Source organism: Elephas maximus, chromosome 12, assembly GCF_024166365.1.
Source record: "Elephas maximus indicus isolate mEleMax1 chromosome 12, mEleMax1 primary haplotype, whole genome shotgun sequence".
Lineage (NCBI taxonomy): Eukaryota > Metazoa > Chordata > Mammalia > Proboscidea > Elephantidae > Elephas > Elephas maximus.
The window spans coordinates 86,419,885-86,444,187 of NC_064830.1; the positions used below are offsets into that span (position 1 = coordinate 86,419,885).

Sequence of the window (24,303 nt, forward strand, 5' to 3'; positions counted from 1 at the left end):
CAGCCGGAGTTGAGATCACTGGCATGGTGACTTCAGGGCATTGATCTATTTGCAGCAGAATTGCAGACGGAGGAATTGTGGGAGACAAGACAGTAAGTCCCACAACCACAAACAAACCAGCAAGTTCAACCTATTTCTCCTCTAGAGAATGCAGACGCCAGGGAGGTGGTTGAATTTAAGAAGGAAATAGCCTGAACCCTACACTGAACTCCAGTCTATTCTTTCACTTTACCCCTAGCCTGTAACCTGACCTCCAGCATGAACTCTAGAACTAACCTTTAGTTAAAACTCTGACCCCTGCTCTTCTACTGCTCTGCCTTCCCAGAGGAAGGAGGCAAGTGGTTCCGTGTTGCATCTGCACTTCTTGGTTGATGTCTCTACATTTCTAACTAATTCTTCTTTGTCTGCTGCCCTGGATAGGCCTTAGAGTAGACATCTGCATCTTCAGCAGATCAGTCTCAGCCTTTTCTGCCTTCTCACAGCCTGAGGGCAAAGAGATGGGAGGCCTACCTACCTACCACCAGCTCGGTCCTTGCTTTCCTTTTCCCTGCCTACTTCTGGCCCCTTTGAGTGCATGAAAGAGCAAGTGAGTGTGTCTGTGTCTGAAGACATGAATGTGCATATCCAGAAAGGGTCACTAATTAATTCATCTGCTCATTTATTAAGCACCTATTATGTCCACGCTCTATTAATAGTACTAAAGAGATATCAATGATCAAGACATTATTCTGCCACAGATGGAACTATCTATCAAAAAACAAAAACAAAAAACCTGGTGCCATCGAGTCGATTCTGACTCATAGCGACCCTATAGGACAAAATAGAACTGCCCCATAGGATTTCCAAGGTGCGGCTGGTAGATTTGAACAGCCAACCTCTTGGTTAGCAGCCAAGGTCTTAACCACTGTGCCACTAGAGTTCCGGAACTATCTATATGTACATGCAAATACACATATGTAGTGTAGGCAGGCACATATATTCATTAAAGACACAATTACAGATACTCGTCAGACATAACCAACCACCTTCCAAGATCGATTTTCTAGGTTTGAAAGCCTAGGACCATAGTCTCATGGGACTACTCAGTCAATTGACATGATATGCTCACAAAGTTCATGTTTTGCATCCTAGCGAAGTGAGTTGTATCTGGAGTCTTAAAAGCTTGCAAGCAGCCATATAAGGTATAACTATTGGTCTCTACTCATCAGGAGCAAAAGAATAAGAAGGTAACCAACCAAAGTCACAGAGAAGAAACAAATCTACAAGGGTGATAGTCTACACAAGCCACGAGCTCAACTACCTTGAGATCAGAACTATATGGTGGCTGGCTGCCACCACTGACCAATCCGACTAGAGGCATAATAGATGACCCCTGTTAGAATGGGAGAAAAATGCAGAACAAAACTAAAATTCTTAAAAAAGTCCGAACTAATTGGTCCACCTGAGACCAGAGGACTCCCTGAGACTATAGCCCTGAGACACTCTTCAAACCTTGAACTAAAACTATCCCCTCAGGTCATTTTTTAGCAGAAAAGCAGCGTGACACACAAAATAAAGGCTATTACCTGTTAGACCTTGTTGCATAATGGTTATGAGCTCTGCTGCTAACCAAATGGTCAGCAGTTTGAATCCCCCAGCCACTCTTTGGAAAAACCCTATGGGGCAGTTCTACTCTGCCCTACAGGGTCACTATGAGTCGAAATCGACTCGATGGCAATGGGTTTGTTTTTGTTTTTTTTTGTACCCGTTAGACTGGTGCTCTACTAAAAAAAAAATGTGTATGAGTCCAAAAGGTCGACATTTAATCCAAAGCAAAGATGGGAAGATCAGGGGGCAGAGAAACTAGCTTACTAGAAATGGAACAACCAGAATGCAATAAAGGGAGTGTTGACACAATATGGAAAATGTAATATCATTAATCAATTAGTGTGGAAATTGTCAAACAGAAACCTAACTTGCTGTGTGAACTTTCACCAAAAACATAATAAAATATTATTTAAAAAAAAAAAAAAAAGACATTGTTCTGCCCTCATAGAGCTTAATTCCAGACCGGGAGGCATTCATGTAAACTAATAAGTAGATAATTCCAGATACTGACCAGTACCACAAAGTGCCATAAAGAAAATAAAGCAAAACAATGGTATAGCAAGCGAATTGGGCAGTTGCTGTTTTTAATAGAATGATCAGGAAAGGCCTCTCTGAGAGATTGTTTTAGGTGCTACGTAGATGACACAAATATCATAGACCAGCATTGTCCAATAGAACTTTCTGTGATAATGGAAGTGTTCTGTATCTGTATCTGCAGCACAGCAGCCACTAGCTACTTGTGGCTATGGAGCACTTGAAATGTGGCTAGTATAACTAAAGAATTGAATCTTTAATTTTAATTAATTAAATTTTAAATAGCCACATGTGGCTAGTGGCTACCATGTTGAATAGCACAGGTCCAGACATTCAATGTAAGACCTGAATGATAAGAAGACCCTAACTCTGCAAAACTCTAGGGAGAGACCATTCCAAGATGAGGAAAGAGAAAACACAAGGTGCCTAGAAGGGAAAGAATTTAGAATGGTGGGGGACTTTGACAAAATGGATTTGACATTGGCGGGCATACATACAGGGCCTTGTAGACCACTAGAAGGGGATTAGATTTTTTTAAATAAACGGTTATTGAAAGGATTTAAACAGGGTTGTTGTTGTGTGCCATCGAGACAGTTCTGACTCATAGTGACGCTATAGGACAGAGTAGAACTGCCCCATAGGGTTTCCTAGGCTATAATCATTACCGGAGCAGATCACCAGGGTTTTTCTCCTGTATAGCAGCTGATGGCTTCAAACTACTGACCTTTAGGTTAGCAGCCTAGCGCTTAACCATTGCACCACCAGGGCTCCTTTTAAGGATAGTGATGCAATAAGCGTAGTAATAATAACTAATGCTTAAATTATTATAAGGACTTTGTGTATTGGCTCATTCAATCCTCACAATAGTACTAATGAACTATTACTGTTATTAAAATCTCATTTTTAGATGAGGGAACTGAGACATAAAGACGTCAAATAATATGCATCACACAGTCCGCAAGTAGCAGGATTGGTACCTGAATCCAAGAAGTTGGCACCAGCGTCCACGCTCTTCACCACCGTACAACACTGCCTTCCTCTTAGCTACTGTAGTTTTTAAAAACTCTTTCTCAATGTGGATAATGCTGTACAAGGAAGCAACCTGAGAGGAGCAAGTGGTGAAAACATTAGAGACTAGAAATGACAGCCCTTGGAGCAAGGGAAAGGAATGATGGAGCAATGAGAAAAAGGGGTTAAGTTTAGAATGTGTTTTGAGGCAACAGATAAGATTTACTGAAGTGCTATATGGTGCAGGAGGAAAAAAGAAATCAGTGATAGCTGCTAAGTTTTGGATTGAGCAACCTAGTGAATGGTAGTACCCTTTCCTGAGGTTAGGAAGACTGTGGGTGAGTAAGACCTAGGTTAGAGGAAGAGACAATGAGATGTGTTGGAAAATCTATTGGGCATAATTTTGTGTCTCAATTTGGGCACGTCTTTCCTTCCTTCCTTCCTTCCTTCCTTCCTTCCTTCCTTCCTTCCTTCCTTCCTTCCTTCCTTCCTTCCTTCCTTCCTTCCTTCCTTCCTTCCTTCCTTCCTTCCTTCCTTCCTTCCTTCCTTCCTTCCTTCCTTCCTCCCTCCCTCCCTCCCTCCCTCCCTCCCTCCCTCCCTCCCTCCCTCCCTCCCTCCCTCCCTCCCTCCCTCCCTCAGTCCTTTTTCCTTCCTTCCTTCTTTTCCTCCCTCCCTCCCTCCTTCCTTCCTTCCTTCCCCACCTTTTCCCCCTTCTTTCTTACTACTTTATGTTCTTACTACCACCTTCCCTCTTATTCTTCTTTCCTTCATTTCTTCCATCACTCAACAAATATTTATTGAGACCTATTTTGTCACTATGAGTCGAAATCGACTGGACAGCAGTGGGTTTATTTGGTACCAGGCACTACGTGAGATGTTGAGGAGATAGCAGTCTACAAAAGAGCAAAGTTATCTTCCTTCTTTGGAGAATAGACCCACAATGCACAAGAAAATCAACATATAATTAACATAAAAACAAGGTAATTGCAGATAACACTGAGCCCTCTGAAGGAAACAAAACAGACAGATGTGGAGGTGATCTTTAGAAAGGATACTTGGGGTAAGATAAGGGCATTTCTCTCAGAGGAGGTGACATTAGAGCTGATACCTGAATGAGAAGGAGCTGATGTTGGGAAGAGGAGATACAAGTGTTTGTATACATGTGTATTTCCATTCTTCAATTTGTGTATATGTGTGTATTTCTTTGTGTGTGTGTGTGTGTGTGTGTGTGAGTAAAGCCAATTGGCAGAGAGAGATGAAAGAAACAGAAAGAGATGGAGAGAGGGAGACAGAGACTCTAGAGGATTGGTGTGCATGAGTATCTGATACTGTGTTTTCATAGGATTGCATATATGCACGTTCGTGTATATCTGTGTGTGCACTGGTCCTCTTTCCTATCTGTCTGTCATTCCTCCATCTGTTAGGTGATCAGATTGATTGGTTTGAAAATCTGTTTAGTATTTTATGTGCCCCAAGCTGTGACAGTCAGGTCTAAATACAGGCACAGTAGGATGCACTAATTAATTTATGATTGTATTTTACATCAATGAAGCTAGAGCTCTTGATTCAGAGATGTGACTTTCTGAAGGAAATAGCTCAAGGACAACATGAAGGTGCTTGTCTGGGCACTTTTGAGGAGAGGTTGCCTTGCCTTCTGGCCAAGGATAGAAAAAGGGGGCTTCTGGGCTACATCTACAGACCAGAGAGTACATGTTCTCTTCAACACCGTATCTGAATTGCAACCAAACACTTGAGCTGGTACATGCCAGTATGTCAAAACACACTTCTCTTCATGGTATCATTCTCACCTGTCCATTCGTATGGATGGATATTTCTATTTCGATTGACCCATTTTTTTCCTTTTGATCGTGGTGAAAATATACAGAACAAAACATACAGCAATTCAACGATTTCTACATATACGATGTAGGGCTTCAAACTGGTTAAAACCGATTCAGTCGTGGCCAACGAAGCGAAATGGGAACAGATCCTTTTTTTTTTTTTTTTTTTTGATTGGATTATCTGGACCCATAACCAGAACGGGGAAAGTTACAGGTTGAAGCCCTGAAATGGAAGACTCAGAAGAGGCATAGTGAGCCCTTTCAGGAGCCTCATGTGTGAGATTGGATTACTGCCAGAACTGAGGAAAGCTACACACAAAGCAGCATGCTCAGCCGCCATCTTTGAGCGGGGGACCACTGTTTGCGCCAAATCTAACAGGCCAGAGATTTGGTTGCGATGCAACATGTACACTGCCCCTGTTTTCTAAGAGGGAGATTAAAGTTTTTAGCAGGGCTCCCACCCATAATTTTTCTACTCCGTTTATGGTTCAGTTCTCCCAAATTCTAAAAAGTCAGATCTGTTCCAGTGTTGCTTCCTCAGCCATGATTATACCAGGAAGAACTGGTTCGAAGCCCTGGTATCGTTTAGTGATACTGATTACATTCTTCTAGTTGTACAACCATTCTCACGATGTTTTTCCAAATTATCCCACCACCAGGAACATGTATCAATGTGTCCAAAGAAAAACTCCCTCTTTCTCCCTCCCTACCACCCCCGATTATAACTAATAATTTTTGGTTTCTATGTATTTGCTTATTTCATATAAGGGAGATCATACAGTATTTTCCCTTTTGTGACTTATTTCACTCAGCATGATGTTTTCTAGATTCATTCATGTTGTGCCATGCATCAGGACTTAATTTCTCTTTATGGCTGAGTAATAGTCCATTATATGTATGTACCACGTTTTGTTTATCCATTCATCGGTTGATGGACATTGCAGTTGTTTTCACTTTTTGGCTATTGTGACTAGTGCTGCAATGAACACTGGTGGACATGTGTCTGTTCACATCACTGCTTTCAGGTCCTTTGAGTATATATATATCTAAGAGCAGGATTGCTGGATCATATATTGACTGAATCATTTTTACAAGTTTCCTTGGCCAGCCATGAGTTGACCCAAATAATTCTTTCACCAAAAAAACATCAAGTGCTTTGACTAAACATTATCTGTCCAGCTGACCAGGTGGCTTGGATCATAAGGAAGAAACACAAACACATTACTTACAAAAAAGCTAAGTTTATTTTAAGGACACACATGAGGTAAACAGAAAATGAGCTCACCACCAACACAGGTCGTTGGGCAGCCTTCTCTGAGATTGCAGAATGACAGCAAGCTTTGTGTGTAATAGCAGTGATGAACACTTGCACTGAGCAGTTAATTCCTGTTGGGCTCTGTGCTTAGTGCCTCAGCAGAGCCAGACCTTTCAACCCTCATAAAGCATACTCTGAGATCAGTCTTGCTTGTCTTCCCTATTTTATACTATGAGGGAACTGAGGTTTGAGATGGTTAAGTGCATTTTCCAGTCATTTAGAGAGAGAATGGCAGAGTCAGGATCCAGGACAGATAGTGAGTGCAGCCAGCTGCTGTAGTTAGAGGGACATGCACCCAAGTGGGGCGAACACATTGCTCGGGAGGCATGGCCACAAGTGGTCAACAAGTAGCGATGCTCTAGGCAAGCAACTGGTGATGGGGTCTCCATCAAGAGGATGTGGGAATGTCTTGAAAGGCAGGTAGGGCAGAGCAAAGAGTAGTCCAAGAAAAAGCAAGACTTCAGTGAAAACCTGGTGGATTGGTGGTCATGGTCAGAAAGAGCAGTGTCTTCATCATTCTAAGGCTGAGAGTTGTGATGGCCCACACAGTTGGAGACTGTCGAGGTTGACATGCGTAAGGGTGACAGAGGCAGACTCAGCAAGAGCCAACAGGCTTGGATCAGCAGCAGGATGCAGGTGAGAAGGAAGCAGGGCTGGCAGCATCCCTGAGGCAGGGATGGGCTGACACACAGCTGGGAGTAAAGCAGGAGACGTAGAGACCTGGAGTGCAGTGCAGGCTTCCCAAGAGGAGCCTTTCTTCTGTCACTGTTGGTTAAATTGTGAGCACAAGGTGCCTTGTGCAGACATACTGACACCTCCATAATCATCATTTAATTGTTGCACCTGCCCTTTGAAACACTGAGCCTGAGGAAAGAAAATACAATAAAATAGCTAATAGAAGCCAGTGCGTGAGGCTCTGCACTCTTTGAATTCATATGAATAAAGTATCAGAGAGGTGTGCTCCAGGTGGAATGCCCAGCCAGGGTCAGGTAAGTGTGTTTCATAATCTTGTTAATTCAAAATCAGGGAGAGTCTTGCCTTAGAACCTCTGGGGTGGGTTGGTCCAATCACCCACACACAAAAAGGGGTGGAAAGAGAATTGTTTGTATGAAGCCCCTGATGGAAGCTGAGGTTGTAGGCAGACAGTGATTCACATTTTAGATTTATGCATCCCAACCTGTGGGCTTGGGAATTATTGCAGAAGGCCTCCATATCCCTATGGATACCAAACATTGACTGTAAACTAAACCAATAAAAATCTCATACAAACACCCATACACACACGCACACACACACACACGACAGCTTTTCAAAAATGTAGATGCAATGGTGATGACTCAATCACAAATTTATTTTAAAGGTTTGTTGAATTCATAGTTACTTTCTGTCCATATGTGTTTTCTAAATCAAACCATATGAAAAAGTTAACTTCTGTCATATGGTGGTCTACTGATGTTAAAAACCAGGGATCACACTGGAGTAGGTCAGACACGGCAGGGAGAAATAAAAGTCATGTGTCTTGTGTGGTGTGAGGCATTGCCCCATAGATTGGCCAAGCTCTGCCCAGCAATGAGAGTTCACACATACTTGGACAACCTGGAGTCACAAGCAGAGATTTCTAGTAATTCACTGGAATGTATGCCAAACTGAGAGGTTAGTTTCTGTGAACTAGAGTCATTATTATTTACATATGAGTACATACATTAGGCAACCAGTAATAGTCATTTGGATTCAAGCCTCATATACATTTGAAATCTGGACAATGAATAAGGAAGACAGAAGAAGAATTGATGCATTCCAATTGTGGTGTTGGCAAAAATATTGAATATACCCTGGACTGCCAGAAGAACAAACGAATCAGCCTTAGAAGAAATATGACCACAATGCTCCTTAAAAGAAGGGAGAACGGTGAGACTGGCTTACTTTGATTATTAGGAAAGACCAACTGCTAAGAAAGGACATCATGTTTGGTCAAGGAGAGGGTCAACAAAAACAAGAGAAACTCTCAATGAGATGGATTGACACGATAGCTACAACAATGGATTCAAAAATAACAGTGATCACGAAGAGGGCACGGGACTGGGCACCATTTTGTTCTGTTATATATAACGTCTCCAAGAGTCAGAGCCGACTCCGTTAACAACAACAACAATTCTTCAGTCACTCAGCAGATACATTTGTTTGCACTTACTAGTGATACATCACACTAGCTGTGACAACAAGAGGGAACATTTACCAGTACCTGCTCTGTGCCAGGGTGTTGATATTTTTCTTGTGAATGAGTAGGAGATGTTGTAATTCCTATTTGACAGGTGATGGAACTGAGGATCGAAAGCATAAAAGTAGCTCAAGGTGAGTATGGTTGAATGATGGGACGCAGAAGCTCAGCTCTTAGCCATATGCCTTTTGCGAGGATGATGAACTTGGCAAACTTCTGATGGAGGTGATTGTGGACTCTGGAACCAAGCTGGCCCTCAATCAGTAATTCCTAGCCTGGAGCTCATGGACCTCTAGGAGCCCTAAAGCATAAGCATAGACCCCTTCACACCATTTTTACTATTTCAGGAAATGCTAGCTTCTTGAGGGCAGGATCTTGCTCTTCACTTTGTCTCCTAATACTGGCATAGTGCCTGGCACACCTCAGTTGCCCCATTAACGGTCTCCTTTTTTTTTTTTTGGCTCAAATTTGTCTCAGTATAGTCACGTAGTTTTCTCCTGGTAAGAAACACTAATAAGCAATTGTACATATTCCTGATATAAAAACAAATAAAGAAAAACTCATTTATAATTACTCGGATTAGTGAGGTTGACTCCAAAATTTAGATCCCATGAAAGGAAACATATAAAGTACAAGAGATTAATATGGAAGTCTATTAAGAGCATGGGGGTGAAGACATTCAACCCTCTGTGACAGACTGGCATTTCCGATACTCTCCAGGGGTAGTTGGACACACCTGTGACACCTAAGCCTTCTTCTGATCTCTAGAAAAGGTACCACATGCTCTGAACCTACCAGGCCAGTTTCTCATCCCACCTGCCCCAAGGACATAAATGTGGGAGCCTTAATATTCTGTGTGACCAGCTCCTGATCATTCAGGGAGTGAAGACGCCATTAGAGTTGATGAAAATTATGAAGTCCTTATCATCCTCACTTGGAAAGGCAGAACTACCTTTGAAAAGCAGTGAGACAACCTGTTGTAGAGCTGGAAATGGCCTGAAAATGGGCTTTCTCTTTTTCCATTTTTGTCTTTTATTGTGTCTCTGGCCACAAAATATGAGGAAGTTTCCCCCATGGGATAGGCTGTGTCCTTCATTTCTGATCCTTCGAGAAAAACCCCAACCAAACAGGGTTCAAGGCACTAGGGCAGCCTCAGAGGAGAATGGTGAGTGACGTGAATCATTTTTCCAGGGTATTCTTTCCTCATCCCCTCAGAGTATAGTAAATTCTCAGATTCTATCTCTTTCTCTTCTCCTGTCTGCCTGACTTTCTCTCCCTCTCTGTCTCTATTTCTCTTTTTCTGTCTGTCATATAATTATGTCTCTTCAGGGGAGGCAAATGTCAGTTTTCCCTAGTGCCTCATTATAAATCTTCTAATCCTAAATTAGCTGTTGTGCCTGCCTGGCACCAACTTTAAAATAAACATGCAAAAATAAAGAAATAAATAATCCTTGAGACCTAGGTATGCTGTGCTCATCTGCAACTTTTTCGTTTTCCAGTTCCAGTTGCCATCAAGTCAATCCTGACTCCTGGTGACCCCAGACTCAGAGGAGAACTGTGCTCCGTAGGGTTTTCAGTGGCTGATATTTCAGAAGTAGATCCCCAGACCTTTCTTCAGGGGTGTCTCAGGGTGGATTCAAACCTCCAACGTTTTGGTTAGCAGCTAAGCACGTTAACTGTTTGCACCACCCTGGGACTCCACGTTGGTCCTGTGCTTTTTAAAAACTTGAATGAAGCTGTCACTCTCTTTCAGTTATTTAAATTGTGTTTGTGTTTTCAAGCCTAACTCCTTCTCTTTCTTCTCCTGCTTCCTTCTCACTCTTTTCCTTCCGTTTTATTTCTCCTACTTCTCCTTTCTAATCTCCTTCATCTTTCACTTCTCTCGCCTTCCTCCTTTTTCCTCTCCTGTCCCACACAATTCTGTCACTTCGTTCTCTCTCTTGTTGACATCTAGAAAAGGGCTGAGATTCAGCAGATACCACTCTGTTTGGAAGAAATCTCTGCCCACAAGAGATGTAGGTTCCATCTGAACCACAGACTGCTTTACAGAAGGGGACATTCAGTCCATTCCCTCAAAAAACGGACTGTCTATTGAAAGGCAAGGATCATGCCTGTTTTATCATCAACATATACCCAACATATAGTGCATAATAAAACAAAAAGCAAACACTAAACCCATTGCCGTTGAGTCGTTTTTGACTCATAGTGACCCTATAGGAAAGAGTAGAACTGCCCCAAAGGGTTTCCAAGGAGCAGCTGGTAGATTTGAACTGCCGACCTTTTGGTTAGCGGCCAAGCTCTTAACCACTATGCCATCAGGGCAGTGCATAAAAAAAAAAAATTTTTTTTTTTTTTTGCATAAGTGCCAATAAATACTTAATGTAATAAATTAGGGAGTAATTATTAACACAGTCCTTTATCATACAGGAGCCCTGGTGGCAGAGTAGTTAAGAGCTACAGCTACTAAACAAAAGGCAGGCAGTTCGAATTCACCATCTGCTCTTTGGAAGTCCTATGGGGCAGTTGTACTTTGTCCTACAGGTTAGCTATGAGTCAAAATCAACTCGACAGCAATGTGTTTGGTTTGGTTATACCCAATATATGATGCATAATAAATACTTAATGTAATAAATTAGGGATTTAATATTAACAGTCCTTTATTGTATAGGAATCTGAGGTCCATAGAGGGGAAGTCCCTTTCCTAAGGTCATTCAGCAAGTTAGTTGTTCATTCAGAACTACAACTCAGGAATCCCCACTTCTTAGCCCAGTTTGGCTGAGAGCCATGTGGCCCTGGGGCATGATTCCAGCCTTGGGTCCCTATATAAGCAAAGTGGTTTCCAAATGGCTTTTTTTTTTTTTTTTTTTTTTTCCCTCATGGATCCAAGAACATGAATTCGGGTTTGGAAAGCACAATGAAATTTTCATCATAACTGGGCAGGACAAGGTCCTGGCTACACGTCCTTGGACAGGGTTCATTGTGTCATTGAGCCTCAACTTCCGCATCTCTATAAAGTGCTCAGTGAAACATATACTACTTGTGAGGTTTAACCAGTATAACATGTGAAACTGCCTTGCCCATGCTTGGCAAGTAGGACGTGCTCAACTGAATTTCTAAGTAAGTTTCTTGCCTCAATGCAGATGAAGTGGCCTCACTCATCTCATGCCGTTGCTCTAACCACCATTCTCTTGGGCTACAGTTCATCAGGAGGGCCCAGAAAAGATTGGTAATTTATGTGCCATTAATACATTTGGGAAAATGAAAGGGGCCTGTGTACCTCTAATTCAGACAAGCCAAAGGCAAGATCTTCCAGTGACCCTTCTAGAGAGAACGGGCACTTCATAGCTAACACGGGTGATTGCTTTCTCCCTGGGCATTCATGATGATATCCATTTGCTTCGATTGAGGAGGCCCCGGAGAGAGATATCACAAATTGAATGATGCAGCTTGATCTGGCAAGAATTTCTGGAGATTCTGGCCTGTGTTTCTGTAACTTTCAGTGGTATGTCTGTGACAGCCCACCTTTACAGCACACAGAATGAGTTTCATTTCAAGATTCAGCTTTACCACCTACTAGCAGGGTGACCTTGGACAAGACACATGTAACTGGGCTGAGTGTCTGTTTCCGTTTGGTTAAGCATTATTGGGCAGTAATTAAGGTCTTGAGCCATGGTGTCAGACAGCCCCAGGATCAAATCTGGACTTTACCTCTTGTTACTTTGGGCAAGCGAATCAGTCACACCAGGCTTCAGTTTCCCGAGGGTAATAATAGTGGTAAGAAGTGCGGATAATAATAGTGTCATTTTAAGAAAGCAGTTGTGAAAATTAACAGCCAGCATACTGAGAACCTTCTAGTATACTCATTTCATCTTCATAAAAAATTGATAAGGAAGGTATTATTATTATTATGCCCATTTTCCAGATAATGAAACTGTGACACAAATTACTTGGGTTAAGTAATTTGCCCAGGGTCACACAGGTAGTAGGTAGATTTGAACTCAATAAGTTTGGCTGAGAGTCCATGTTCTTAACCACTAGGCTGTAGAGTCTAACTTCTGAAAGTGTTTACAGAAGTCGATCTAAGATCAGAACTTGAACTCTCAGCTGCAGAGCACACCCTATAGTGAGCAGTCACTGAATGGCGGCTCTCACTCTATGCCACGTGAAGACTATTGCACCATTGTTTCTAGGACGTCCCCAGATGCTGCCCTGCATTCAGATGGAGCTAGTGCTTCGCAGAGCACCAGTACCAGGGGAGGTGGGAGGAAGTGAGCTGGATAGTGTCTCATAAACATTTGGGGCTGTGAGAGCAGCTGTGTGATCTTGTGGAATGATTCTCGCATCAGGACTGTGATGACGCTGATGTCACGGTTTCTCTGAGCACCCAAGATACTGTTAACGAGCTGTTCCAAGCACAGATGCAGTGTTTTCTCACCATATGGTCCACACTGAAGTGCATGGTCTTTCAGACAGGAATGGCATGGGACTCAGGCACTCCAAGGAAAATCTACTCAGAGGAGCAGTGGCCATCCTCCACACTTCCCCAATTCTCTCGACTTCCAGGGACCATTTATGCATTTGCCTGTCATTCGTTTGTCCATCCTATAATCATAAAAAATTATTGGGCATCTACCATGTGGCTGACGGTGTAGTGGTTAAAGTGCTATGGCTGTTAACCAAAAGGTCAGCAGTTCAAATCCACCAGGCACTCCTTGGAAACTGTATGGGGCAGTTCTACTCTGTCCTATAGGGTTGCTATGAGTCAGAATCAACTCGAGGCAACAGTTGGGTTTGGGTCTGGTTACCATGTGGGAGGCACAGTGTTAGGCACTGGAGATGCAATGAATAGAACTCTGCTCGTGGCTTCAAGGGACTGAGATTAGCCATGAAGTGCAAGGAGAAGAATCATATTATGTCACTATGCTAAGTTCTGTAACACAGGTAGTTAGTTATCAAGGACTTTAGGAATAAAGATTAGTAACTTAATCTTTGTAATGGACATTTAAAAATAAGATTTGCACACCCAGCAACTTAACACTCTTCTTACACAAAAGAACTCCCAAAATAGGCAAAGAAGTCTCATTTTCCACTAGTGAAGGTAAAGAGAGGAAGATGTTTCTTCTCCCTACTGCCTGGTAACTGGAATGTGACCACTTGACATAAATGTACGCCTCCAACCTGTATCATCCTTGAATTCAAACTCTTGTATCAAGATGATTACGTAACGGATCCACTTGAGCCTAAGTGAAACAGATATCTCATAATAACAAGCCTAAAATCAAACTTGGTATCTTTCTCCCCAAATCTGCTTCTTATCTAGCATTCTCCATATTAATTTTTTTGTTGTTTGTTGCTGCTGAGTTGGCTCTGACTCATGATGACCTTATGTATAACAGAATAAAACATTGCCCAGTTCTGTGCCATCTACTCCATCATTGGTATTCTTGAGTCCAGAGTCCATTGTTGAGTGCCTTCTAACTTAGGGGGCTCATCTTCCAGCACTACACTGGACAATCTTCTGTTGTGATCCATAAGATTTTCACTGGAAATTTTACAGAAGCACCTTACCAGACATTCCTTTCCTGGTCTTAGTCTGGAAGCTCCACTGGAACCTGTCCACCATGGAGGATTCTGCTAGTATTTGGAATACCAGTGGCATAGCTTCCAGCATTACAGCAACATGCAAGCCGCTGCAATATGACAAAGATGGGTGGTGGCCCTATATCAATTATTACACTAACCATTTAACCAGTTGCTCAGGCCAGCAATCTTGGAGTTATCCATGACAGCTCTTTTTTTCTCACACTTATGCTCTATCCATCATTAAAACCTCTTGGCTCTACTTTCAAAATATATATCCCACATTTAAATGCTTTTTATCATTTTGCCCACCCTACCGCCTCCATGCCACCCTCATCTCTAACATGGCATCCTGAAAAGGACTTTTAGCAGATTGCTTTCCTTCTCCTTTTACCACACTCCCTTGTGTTGTCATCAAATCAGACAGAATACCCCCACAATATGTCTTGTAAAATATAAATCATGTCATACCCTTCTGGTCAGTATTCTTCAGTAGTTTTCATCCCATTTAGAATAAAACCCAGTGTCGTTCCCATTTCTTAGAAGGCCATCCAAGATCTGTTCCCTGCCCATCTCCCTGACCTTACTTTCCAACATTCTTGCCTTGACTGACTCCCCTCCAGCAAAACTGGTCATCTTCTTTATCCTCAAGCACAGATATGTGAACATGAGCATGTTCAAATGTTAGATCCAGTTGAGTAAAACTTAATTAAAACCCAAGAGAGAAGGAAAATTGGGGTGAAATTCCTGAGGAGGTAGAGGGATGAGATCCAAAATCCAAGTGGAGGCCTTAGACAGTAGGAGAGTTGCCTCCTCAAGCTTTATAGGAAAACAGAGACTAGGATGAGTGTGGAAATTGAGACTGGTTTGGGGCCTAGGTGAGAGCCCTGGTGAGGGAATAAGGGCCAAGAAAAGGCAGAGTAACAAAACCAGTGATAACAAAAACCTAGCTTTAGGACAGATATGTGGAAGATTCCACCCTAGAACAGGAAAAAGGAGGTAATTGGCTTGCTATTCATACATTCAATCAACAAATACTAATTTAACCCAAAACCCATTGCCTTTGAGTCTAGTCTGACTCATAGTGACCCTATAGGACAGAGTAGAACTGCCCCATAGAGTTTCCAAGGAGGCCCTGGTGGATTCGAACTGCTGACCTTTTGGTTAGCAGCTGTAGCACTTAACCACTACGCCACCAGGGTTTCCAGATACTAATTAAGCACCTGCTATTTGTCAGGAACTGGTTTTAGGCACTGACTCTGGAGTTGAGTTCCTTTTGCGTGGCCCCTGGATTTAGAACCAAGTGACATACTTAGTGAAACCTTGAAAAATGACAGGTTCTGAGCCAGTTTCTCAATAAGTTTTTGGCTATAGAGAAACAAACCGGTGCTGTCTAGTCAATCCCGACTCATGGCAATCCCACGAGTATCAGAGTGGAAATGTGCTCCATAGGGTTTTCAATGGCTGATCCTTCAGAAGGAGATCACCAGTCCCTTCTCCTGAGCTGCTTCTGGGTGAATTCAAACCGCTCTATTAGTAGCCAAGCACTTAACCATTTGCGCCACCCAGGACCTCAATGTGACTATAAAGAGCTCTCTCTATATAACATGTAGAGGCAGGAAACATGTTTGCCAGTAAGTGAGCATTACACATTCATAAAATGAATGAATATAACTGATTCAGAATTAGTTTTGGGGGTGAACTGCTACTTTATAGATTTTGAGCAGCTACTGAGTATCTTCTTAATTGGCAAAATATCCTGGGTAAATCACGCCACAACAGTTGGATCTTGTCTTACCGTTTGTGCCCCAAATACAGGAACACTCCTAAATTACATGGTTTAACGTTCGTCCATAAAATAAACAAAGCCATTTAGATCCCTCTGCTCCCCTCTACCTTCACCAGTGATCCTCCCTCTCACTCCCTTTTAAGCCCAGCATTGAGCTAGAAACACACCTACTGTCCTGCACCCACTGGCTTATAGGTTGGATTCCATTTCATCCCATTTCATTAATACCCATAAAGATCTTGACAGGCTGCAGCAATTAGTTGATGTGAAGGAGATGAACTTGGACGAGGCTCAATGTAAAGAAAAACACTGAGGTGTAAGAAGTGAATGGCAAAGAATGGGTGAGAAGAAAAGCCTCGCAGCTGCGCTTGTGCTAAAGGAAAATGCAACAAAATAAACAGAAGCACATTTGAGACACTAAAATCTGGAAAGGCCATGTGAAAATAGCTATCTTCGGGTGATTATTTTTTACATCAACATTTACTTAATATTTTTATGCTAGGATATGAATTTCATAATAAAATAAGGGAAGTCATCTCTCCAGTTGAAATAAAAGTAGAACATCAGTACCTTCCTAAACTCAGATTGAACTAAGTGGCTCCCCTGTTGCTCACCAGTCTCCAGATCAGGAAGTACAGTTGATGATATTGGCTTGAAACAAAACATGCTTTGTTCTCAGCCAGTCCTTTAGTTCCTGTGTGGTTCAGCTTTTCCATTTGGTGAAATGTAAATATTTTTCCTTGCCCTTCTTTAAGAATTGTGATGAGACTGATCCTGTGCAACTACCCTGTTAAAAAAATTCTGGAATTAATTGGGCACCATCCTAATAATTTTTATTAGCACCACACCATTCATCTGTCAGTTTGTCATACTGTGGTAGCTTGTGTGTTGCTGAGATGCTGGAAGCTATGCCACTGGTATTTCAATTACCAGTAGGGTCACCCATGCTGGACAGGCTTCAGTGAAGCTTCCAGACTAAGACAGACTAGGAAGAAGGACCTGGTGGCCTACTTCCAAGAAATTGGCCAGTAAAAACCTTATAAATAGCAGAATAACATTGTCCAATATAGTGCCGGAAGATAAGCCCCTCAAATTGGAAGACATTCAAAATACGACTGAAAAGAACCACCTCCTCAAAGTGAACCTTAATGATGCAGATGGAGTAAAGCTTTTGGAACCTTCATTGGCTAATCTGGCACAACTCAAGATGAGAAGAAACAGCTGCAAACATCCATTAATATTTGGAACATGGAATGTACAAAGTATGAAACTAGGAAAATTGGAAGTTGTCAAAATGAAATGGAATACATAAAGATTGATATCCTAGGCGTTAATGAGCTGAAAAGGACTGGTACTAGCCATTTTGAATGAGACAATCTTATGGTCTATTATGCCGAGAATGAGAAATTGAATATGAATGACATTGTGTTCAATGTCAAAAAGAACATTTCAAGATCTATCCTGAAGTACAGCACTGTCAGTGATAGGATATATCCATAAGCCTACAAGGAAGACCAGTTAATACGACTATTATTCAAATTTATACACCAACCTTTAATGCCAAAGATGAAGAAATTGAAGATTTTTAGCAACTTCTGCATCTGAAGTTGAACAAACACGCAGTCAAGATGCATCGATAATTACTGGTGATTGGAACACGAAAGTTGGAAACAAAGAAGGATCCAAAACCAAAATCCACTGCTGTCAAGTCGATTCTGACTCATAGCGAAGGATCACTAGTTGGAAAATATGGCCTTGGTGATAGAAATGATGCTGGAGACAGAATGATAGAATTTTGCAAGACCAACAACCTATTCATTAGAAATACCTTTTTTCAACAACATAAATGGTGACTATGCATATGGGGGAAACCGTGGTGGCATAGTGGTTAAGTGCTACGGCTGCTAACCAAGAGGTCAGCAGTTCGAATCTGCCAGGTGCTCCTTGGAAACTCTACAGGGCAGTTCTACTCTGTCCTACAGGGTCGCTGTGAGTCAGAATTGATGCAATGGCAGTGGGTTTTGGTTTTATACATATGGGACTTGCCAGATGGAATACACAGGAATCAAATCAAATACATCTGTGGAAAGAGACACGGTGCAGAAGCTCAATATGGTCAGTCAGAACAAGGCCAGGGGCCGACAGCGGGACAATCAATTGCTCATATGCAAGTTCCAGTTGAAGCTGAAGGAAATTAGAACAAGTACATGAGAGCCAAAGTATGACCTTGAGTGTATCCCACCTAAATTTAGAGACCATCTCAAGAAGATTTGATGCATTGAACACTAATGACTGAAGACCAGACAAGTTGTGGAATGACATCAAGGATATCATATATGAAGAAAGCAAAAGGTTCTTGAATGTAAAGTAGCTAAAGCAAATGAAAGAAATGATACAGTAAAAGAGCTGAATAGAAGATTTCAAAGGGAGGCTTGAGAAGACAAAATAAAGTATTATAATGAAATGTGTAAAGACCTGGAGTTAGAAAACTAAAAGGGAAGAGCATGCTCAGCATTTCTCAAACTGAAAGAATTGAGGAAAAAATTCAAGCATCCTGCTGCAATATTGAAGGATTCTATGGGCAAAATATTGAACTACACAGGAAGCATCAAAAGAAGATAGAAGGAATACATAGAGTCACTATACCATAAAGAATTGGTAGGCTTTCAACCATTTCAGGAGGTAGCATGTGATTAAGAACCGATTAAATTGAAGGCAAGTGTCCAAGCTGCACTGAAGGCATTGTTGAAAAAGAAGGTTCCAGGAATTGAAAGAATACCAATTGAGATGTTTCAACAAACAGATGCAATACTGGAAGCACTCACTTGTCTATGCCAAGAAATTTGGAAGATAGTTACTCGGCCAACCGAATGGGAGAAATCCATATCTATGCCCATTTCAAAGAAAGGTGATCCAACAGAATGCGGAAACTGTCGAACGATATCATTAATATCCCATGCAAGTTAAGTTATGCTGAATATAATTGAAAAACTGTTGCATAAGTATATTGACAGAGAACTGCCAGAAATTCAAGCCAGATTCAGAAGAGGATGTGGAAGGATATCATTGCTGATGTCAGATGGATCTTGGCTGAAAGCAGAGAATATCAGAAAGACGTTTGCCTGTGCTTTATTGGCTATGCAAAGGCATTTGACTATGTGGTCATAACAAATTATGGATAACATTGAGAAGAATAGGATTTCCAGACCACTTAATTGTTTTTTTTTTTTTTTTTAATTGTGCTCATGAGGAACCTGTACATAGACAAAGAGACATTTGTTTGAACAGAATGAAGGGATACTCCTTGGTTTAAAGTCAGGAAAGATGTGAATAAAGGGATACTGCTTGGTTTAAAGTCAGGAAAGATGTGCATCAGGGTTATATCCCTTCACCATACTTGTTCAGTCTGTATGCTGAGCAAATAATTCTAGATGCTCGACTATATGAAGAAGAATTGGAGAAAGACTCATTAACAACCTGAAATATGCAGATGACACTACCTTGCTTGCTGAAAGTAAAGAGGACTTGAAGTACTTACTGGTGTAGATCAAAGACTACGGTCTTCAATATGGATTACATCTCAACATAAAGACAACAGAAATCCTTACAACTGGGCCAATAAGCAACATCATGATAAATGGAGAAAACATTGAAGTTGTTAAAGGTTTCATTTGACTTGGATCCATAATCAACACCCATGGAAACAGCAGTCCAGAAATCAAACGATGCATTGCATTGGGCAAATCTGCTGAAAAAAAACCTCTTTAAAGGGTTCAAAAGCAAAGATGTCACTTTGAGGACTAAGGTGTGCCTGACCCAAACCATGGTATTTCCAGTTGCCTCATATGCAGTCCAGAAATCAAACGATGCATTGCATTGGGCAAATCTGCTGCAAAAAAAACCTCTTTAAAGGGTTCAAAAGCAAAGATGTCACTTTGAGGACTAAGGTGTGCCTGACCCAAACCATGGTATTTCCAGTTGCCTCATATGCACCAAAAGCTGGACAATGAATAAGAAGAATTGATGCCTTTGAATTATGGTGTTGACAAAGAGTATTGAATATACCATGAACTGCCAGAAGAATGAACAAATCTGTCTTGGAAGAAGTACAGCCAGAGTGCTCCTTAGGAGTGAGGATGGTGAGACTGCATCTCACGTACTTGGACATGTTATCAAGAAGGAGCAGTCCCTGGAGAAGAACATCATGCTTGGTAAAGTAGAGAGTCCTTGAAAAAGAGGAAGACCTTCAACAAAATAGATTGATACAGTGGTCGCAACAATTGGCTCAAGCATAACAACAATTGTGAGCATGGCACAGGACTGGGCAGTGTTTTGTTCTGTTGTATGTAAGGTGGCATTGAGTAACGACAACAACATCCTAATAATTTTTAGGTCCCTAGGTGGAGCAGACAGTTGGTGCTTGACTACTAACTTAAAGGTTGGAGGTTTGGACTCACCCAGTGGCACTGTGGAAGAAAGGCCTGGCAATCTGCTTCCATAAAGATTACAGCCAAGATAACCCTATGGAGCAGTTCTGCTTTATGACACATGGGGTAGCCACGAATCAGAATCGACTTGCTGACAATAGGTTTGTTGTTTTGGCACCCTAATAAATTAATAAGGAGCCCTGGTGATAGAATGGATAAGCGCTTGGCTGCTAACCTAAAGGTCCGTGGTTCAAACCTACCACCTGCTCCACGAAGAAAAGACCTAGTGATCTGCTCCCTTAAAGAGTACAGCCTAGGAAACCCTATGGGGCAGTTCTACTTAGTCATATAGGGTTTCTGTGGGTCAGAATTGATTCTACAGCACACAACAGAAATAGCAAATAATAATTTAACACTTCATTATATTTAATCTTCATTACAACCCTACGAGGGAAGGATTCTTATTAAACCCATTTTTTAGATAAGAATATTGAGGCTTAGAATTGGCTAAGTGACTTTATTGGGGTGATAAGGGAGTTGTCAGGACTCTTCAATCTGGAATTCTGACCCCCCAAAAACTGTGCTCCTTAGGCCAGATACTCCAAAGGAGACAGTTAGATCTGGCAAGTGCCAGACAGGCACACACATATACCAAAAAAACCCATTTTTATGGAGTTGATTCTGACTCGTAGCGACCGTATAGGATAGAGTAGAACTACCCCGTAGAGTTTCCAAGGAATGCCTGGTGGATTTGAACTGCCGACCTCTTGATTAGCAGCTGTAGTTCTTAACCACTATGCCACCAGGGTTTCCGCACACATAGAGACCCTCAAAATACTTTGGAGAACATATCAGTCCAAGACAAGCATGATTGTGAATGGCTAGGGCTATTGCTTTGATCCGAAAAGTCCATGCTGCCCAACCATTATACTTTAACAGCATCTAGCTCTATGTTAATTTTTCAACCAGGCTGATTCCTCTTGCCTAATAAAAGTGCTTGCAGAGAAAGCTCAAAACCCAGTAGCAATTAATTATTGACCGAGCATGTGAATTACAGATAAAAGAAAAGTCATTCTTTCTCCAGACACGCGATAGTAAATAAATTTAATTATGGTAGGGGAAGCTAAGGGATCTTTGTCTGTATTAAGTTTTATTAGCTGAGACATTTAAAAGCATGTCATCATAACAAAGAGGTCTTGTATAATCCTAAATGTACCACTTTGGTGCAAGGCTTAGAAGTGAATAGACTTAATGGAGCACGTGGTAGCAGATGGTCTGCCGTAGCAACAGGTATCGAACAGGTTTATTGTCAATTAACTTTGGTCTACATATGCCTATAGCAAATTGACTGTATAATAGGATACTGGACATTGTGTTATCATCGAGAGACCTGCCACAGTTGGGACTGGGGGACAAATCGTGTTAAACCCCTTTAACATCTTGAAGTTCCCAAATGAGACAAGACCATTCTGAAGATGGGCACATATGGAGGGTGGGTGTGAAGAAGCAACCCTGGCAAGGGAAGCAGGAGACCTGATCCCTAATGTGAGATCTGTCACTGGCTGAGTGGACGCCTCAGGAGAAAAGAAAGAAGGCAACTCCCAAACTCCCTTGCATTTAACCAGACCTGTGTTAAGTGCTCTTGCTCTGTCTGTCATTTTCTCCTCAGCTTCATCTTGAGGGCAGTTTTACCATTTTACAATGAGGATACTGAAGCCTGGGGTTGTGACTCAACATACTGAGGTCACAAAGCTTGTCTGATTCTCCTATTCATTCCTGTTCTTGGGCTTCAGCTTCCTCATTTGCACAGCAATGCCTTCTGCCTTCAGACCAGATCAGAAGTCAGCAAACTTTTTCTTAAAGGGACAGATAGTAAATATTGGTTTTTTTGCAGTCCAGGAAGATCTCTGTCTCTGTTGCAACTACTCAACTCTGCCATTGTAGTGTAAAACCAACTATAAACAATGTACAAATGAATGAGGATGGCTGTGTTCCCATGAAAGGTGATTGATGGACACTGAAATTGGAATTTTCTTTAATTTACCTTTCTCCCAAAAGACAATTATCATTTTGATTTTTTTCAACTAGTGAAAGATGGAAAAATCATTCTGAGCTGGGCAGTAGTTTGTCAGCCCCTGGACTAGATCATCTTTGAGGTCTTGTTGAGCTCAAACGTTTTCTGAAAGCCACTGTAACAATAATAATAGCCTTAGCTTATTGGGAAACCCTGGTGGCATAGTGGTTAAGTGCTACAGCTGCTAACCAAGAGGTTGGCAGTTTGAATCCGCCAGGCACTTCTTGGAAACTCTATGGGGGCAGTTCTACTCTCTCCTATAGGGTCACTATGAGTCAGAATTGACTCAATGGCAGTGGGTTTGGTTTTTTGTTTGTTTAGTTTATTGAGCTCGTATACATACCCCATTCTGTGCTAAATGCTTTACAGGTATTATTTCCTTTAATCCTTATGCTAGAGTGTGAAGTAGGTGCTGTTATTATCTCTGCTTTAGAGATTATAAAACTAATGGAGAAGTTAAGAACATGTCCAGGTTAAACATAACTGGTAATAGGTGTATATGGTTCCCAAGAGTGAATGCATAAGCTTTTTTGCTGCCTTTTCTGATAACACTATAGTTAGAACTATAGTCAGGACATAGCGTTAGGAAGACCTTACAACTGTTTTCCATTAATTTAATTAACCACTAGGTTGGTCATATAAAACATTTTGTGCCAGGCAAAACATTAGAATATTTCTAGATAGAAATAACCACTCACTTCTCTTTTCTTCCCTCTTCCAGAAATGTGATGCCTAAGACCTTGGATGGGCAGATAACCATGGAGAAGACACCAAGTTACTTTGTGACAAATGAAGCTCCCAAGCGCATCCACTCCATGGCCAAGGACATCAAACTGATTGTGGTGGTGAGAAACCCCGTGACCAGGGCCATCTCCGACTACACTCAGACACTGTCAAAGAAACCCGAGATCCCCACCTTCGAGGTGCTGGCTTTCAAAAACAGGACCCTGGGGTTGATCGATGCATCCTGGAGTGCCATTCGAATAGGGATCTATGCGCTGCACCTGGAAAACTGGCTGCAGTATTTCCCCCTCTCTCAGATCCTCTTTGTCAGTGGTGAGCGACTCATAGTAGACCCCGCGGGGGAAATGGCCAAAGTACAGGATTTCCTTGGCCTCAAGCGTGTTGTGACTGATAAACATTTCTATTTCAACAAAACCAAGGGGTTCCCTTGCCTAAAGAAGCCAGAAGACAGCAGCGCCCCAAGATGCTTAGGCAAGAGCAAAGGTCGGACTCATCCCCGCATCGACCCAGATGTGATCCACAGACTACGGAAATTCTACAAACCCTTCAACATGATGTTTTACCAAATGACTGGTCAAGATTTCCAGTGGGAGCAGGAAGAGAGTGACAAATGAGGCTAGAGATGTGGAGAGAAGGCTAGTGAATAGCCGTGGAGGTTCCTTACCTGAGTCCTGAAACTCCCCAGGGTCTGCAGCCTCAGCCTTGCTGGAGTGCCAAGTATATTTCCTCTCTCATCCCAGCAGGATTGCCTCTAATGCTGTTGGTTTAGGCACCGGAGTGAATCCCATGACATCCCCATAGAGGACCCAGGGCTGTCTAAAACTGGACAACAGCATCTGGTTGACCAGATGGCCACCAGAACCCACTGCTAATGTTTGTCTTCTGCTAGTTAATAGTCTGAAGACAGAGGATAAATAGTTGTCAAGGTCAGAGACAGTACCATGAATGTTTTATTTGAATGCTAGAAAGGAAGGTCTCCTTGGTGGGAGCTCTCACTTCGGTTTGGGGAGCTTGGGTTCTAGCCCTGTACCTGGCACAGTTACCTGCTGTATAAACCTCTGCTTTGGCGTCTCTCCAGAATGCTATTTGTGGCTGAGTGTTCTAGGACCCCTAGGGAGAAAGATCCTCCCTCTAAGTTGTCTCTAGCCTTCTCCTTAAAGTCCTTATCCCACAACTCCTTGACTTG

The 24,303-nt window shown here is 42.0% G+C and overlaps 1 protein-coding gene across 1 annotated transcript in view; it reads left to right on the forward strand.

The window, feature by feature from the left end:
* Window positions 1-24,011, forward strand: part of HS3ST4 (heparan sulfate-glucosamine 3-sulfotransferase 4) — a 458,743-nt gene extending 434,732 nt beyond the window's left edge. Inside the window, exon 2 of the mRNA XM_049903467.1 lies at window positions 23,095-24,011. Coding sequence (XP_049759424.1) covers window positions 23,095-23,731 — 637 coding nt within the window. The 3' untranslated portion in view covers window positions 23,732-24,011. The remainder of the gene's footprint in view (window positions 1-23,094) is intronic.
* Window positions 24,012-24,303: the final 292 nt, after the last annotated feature.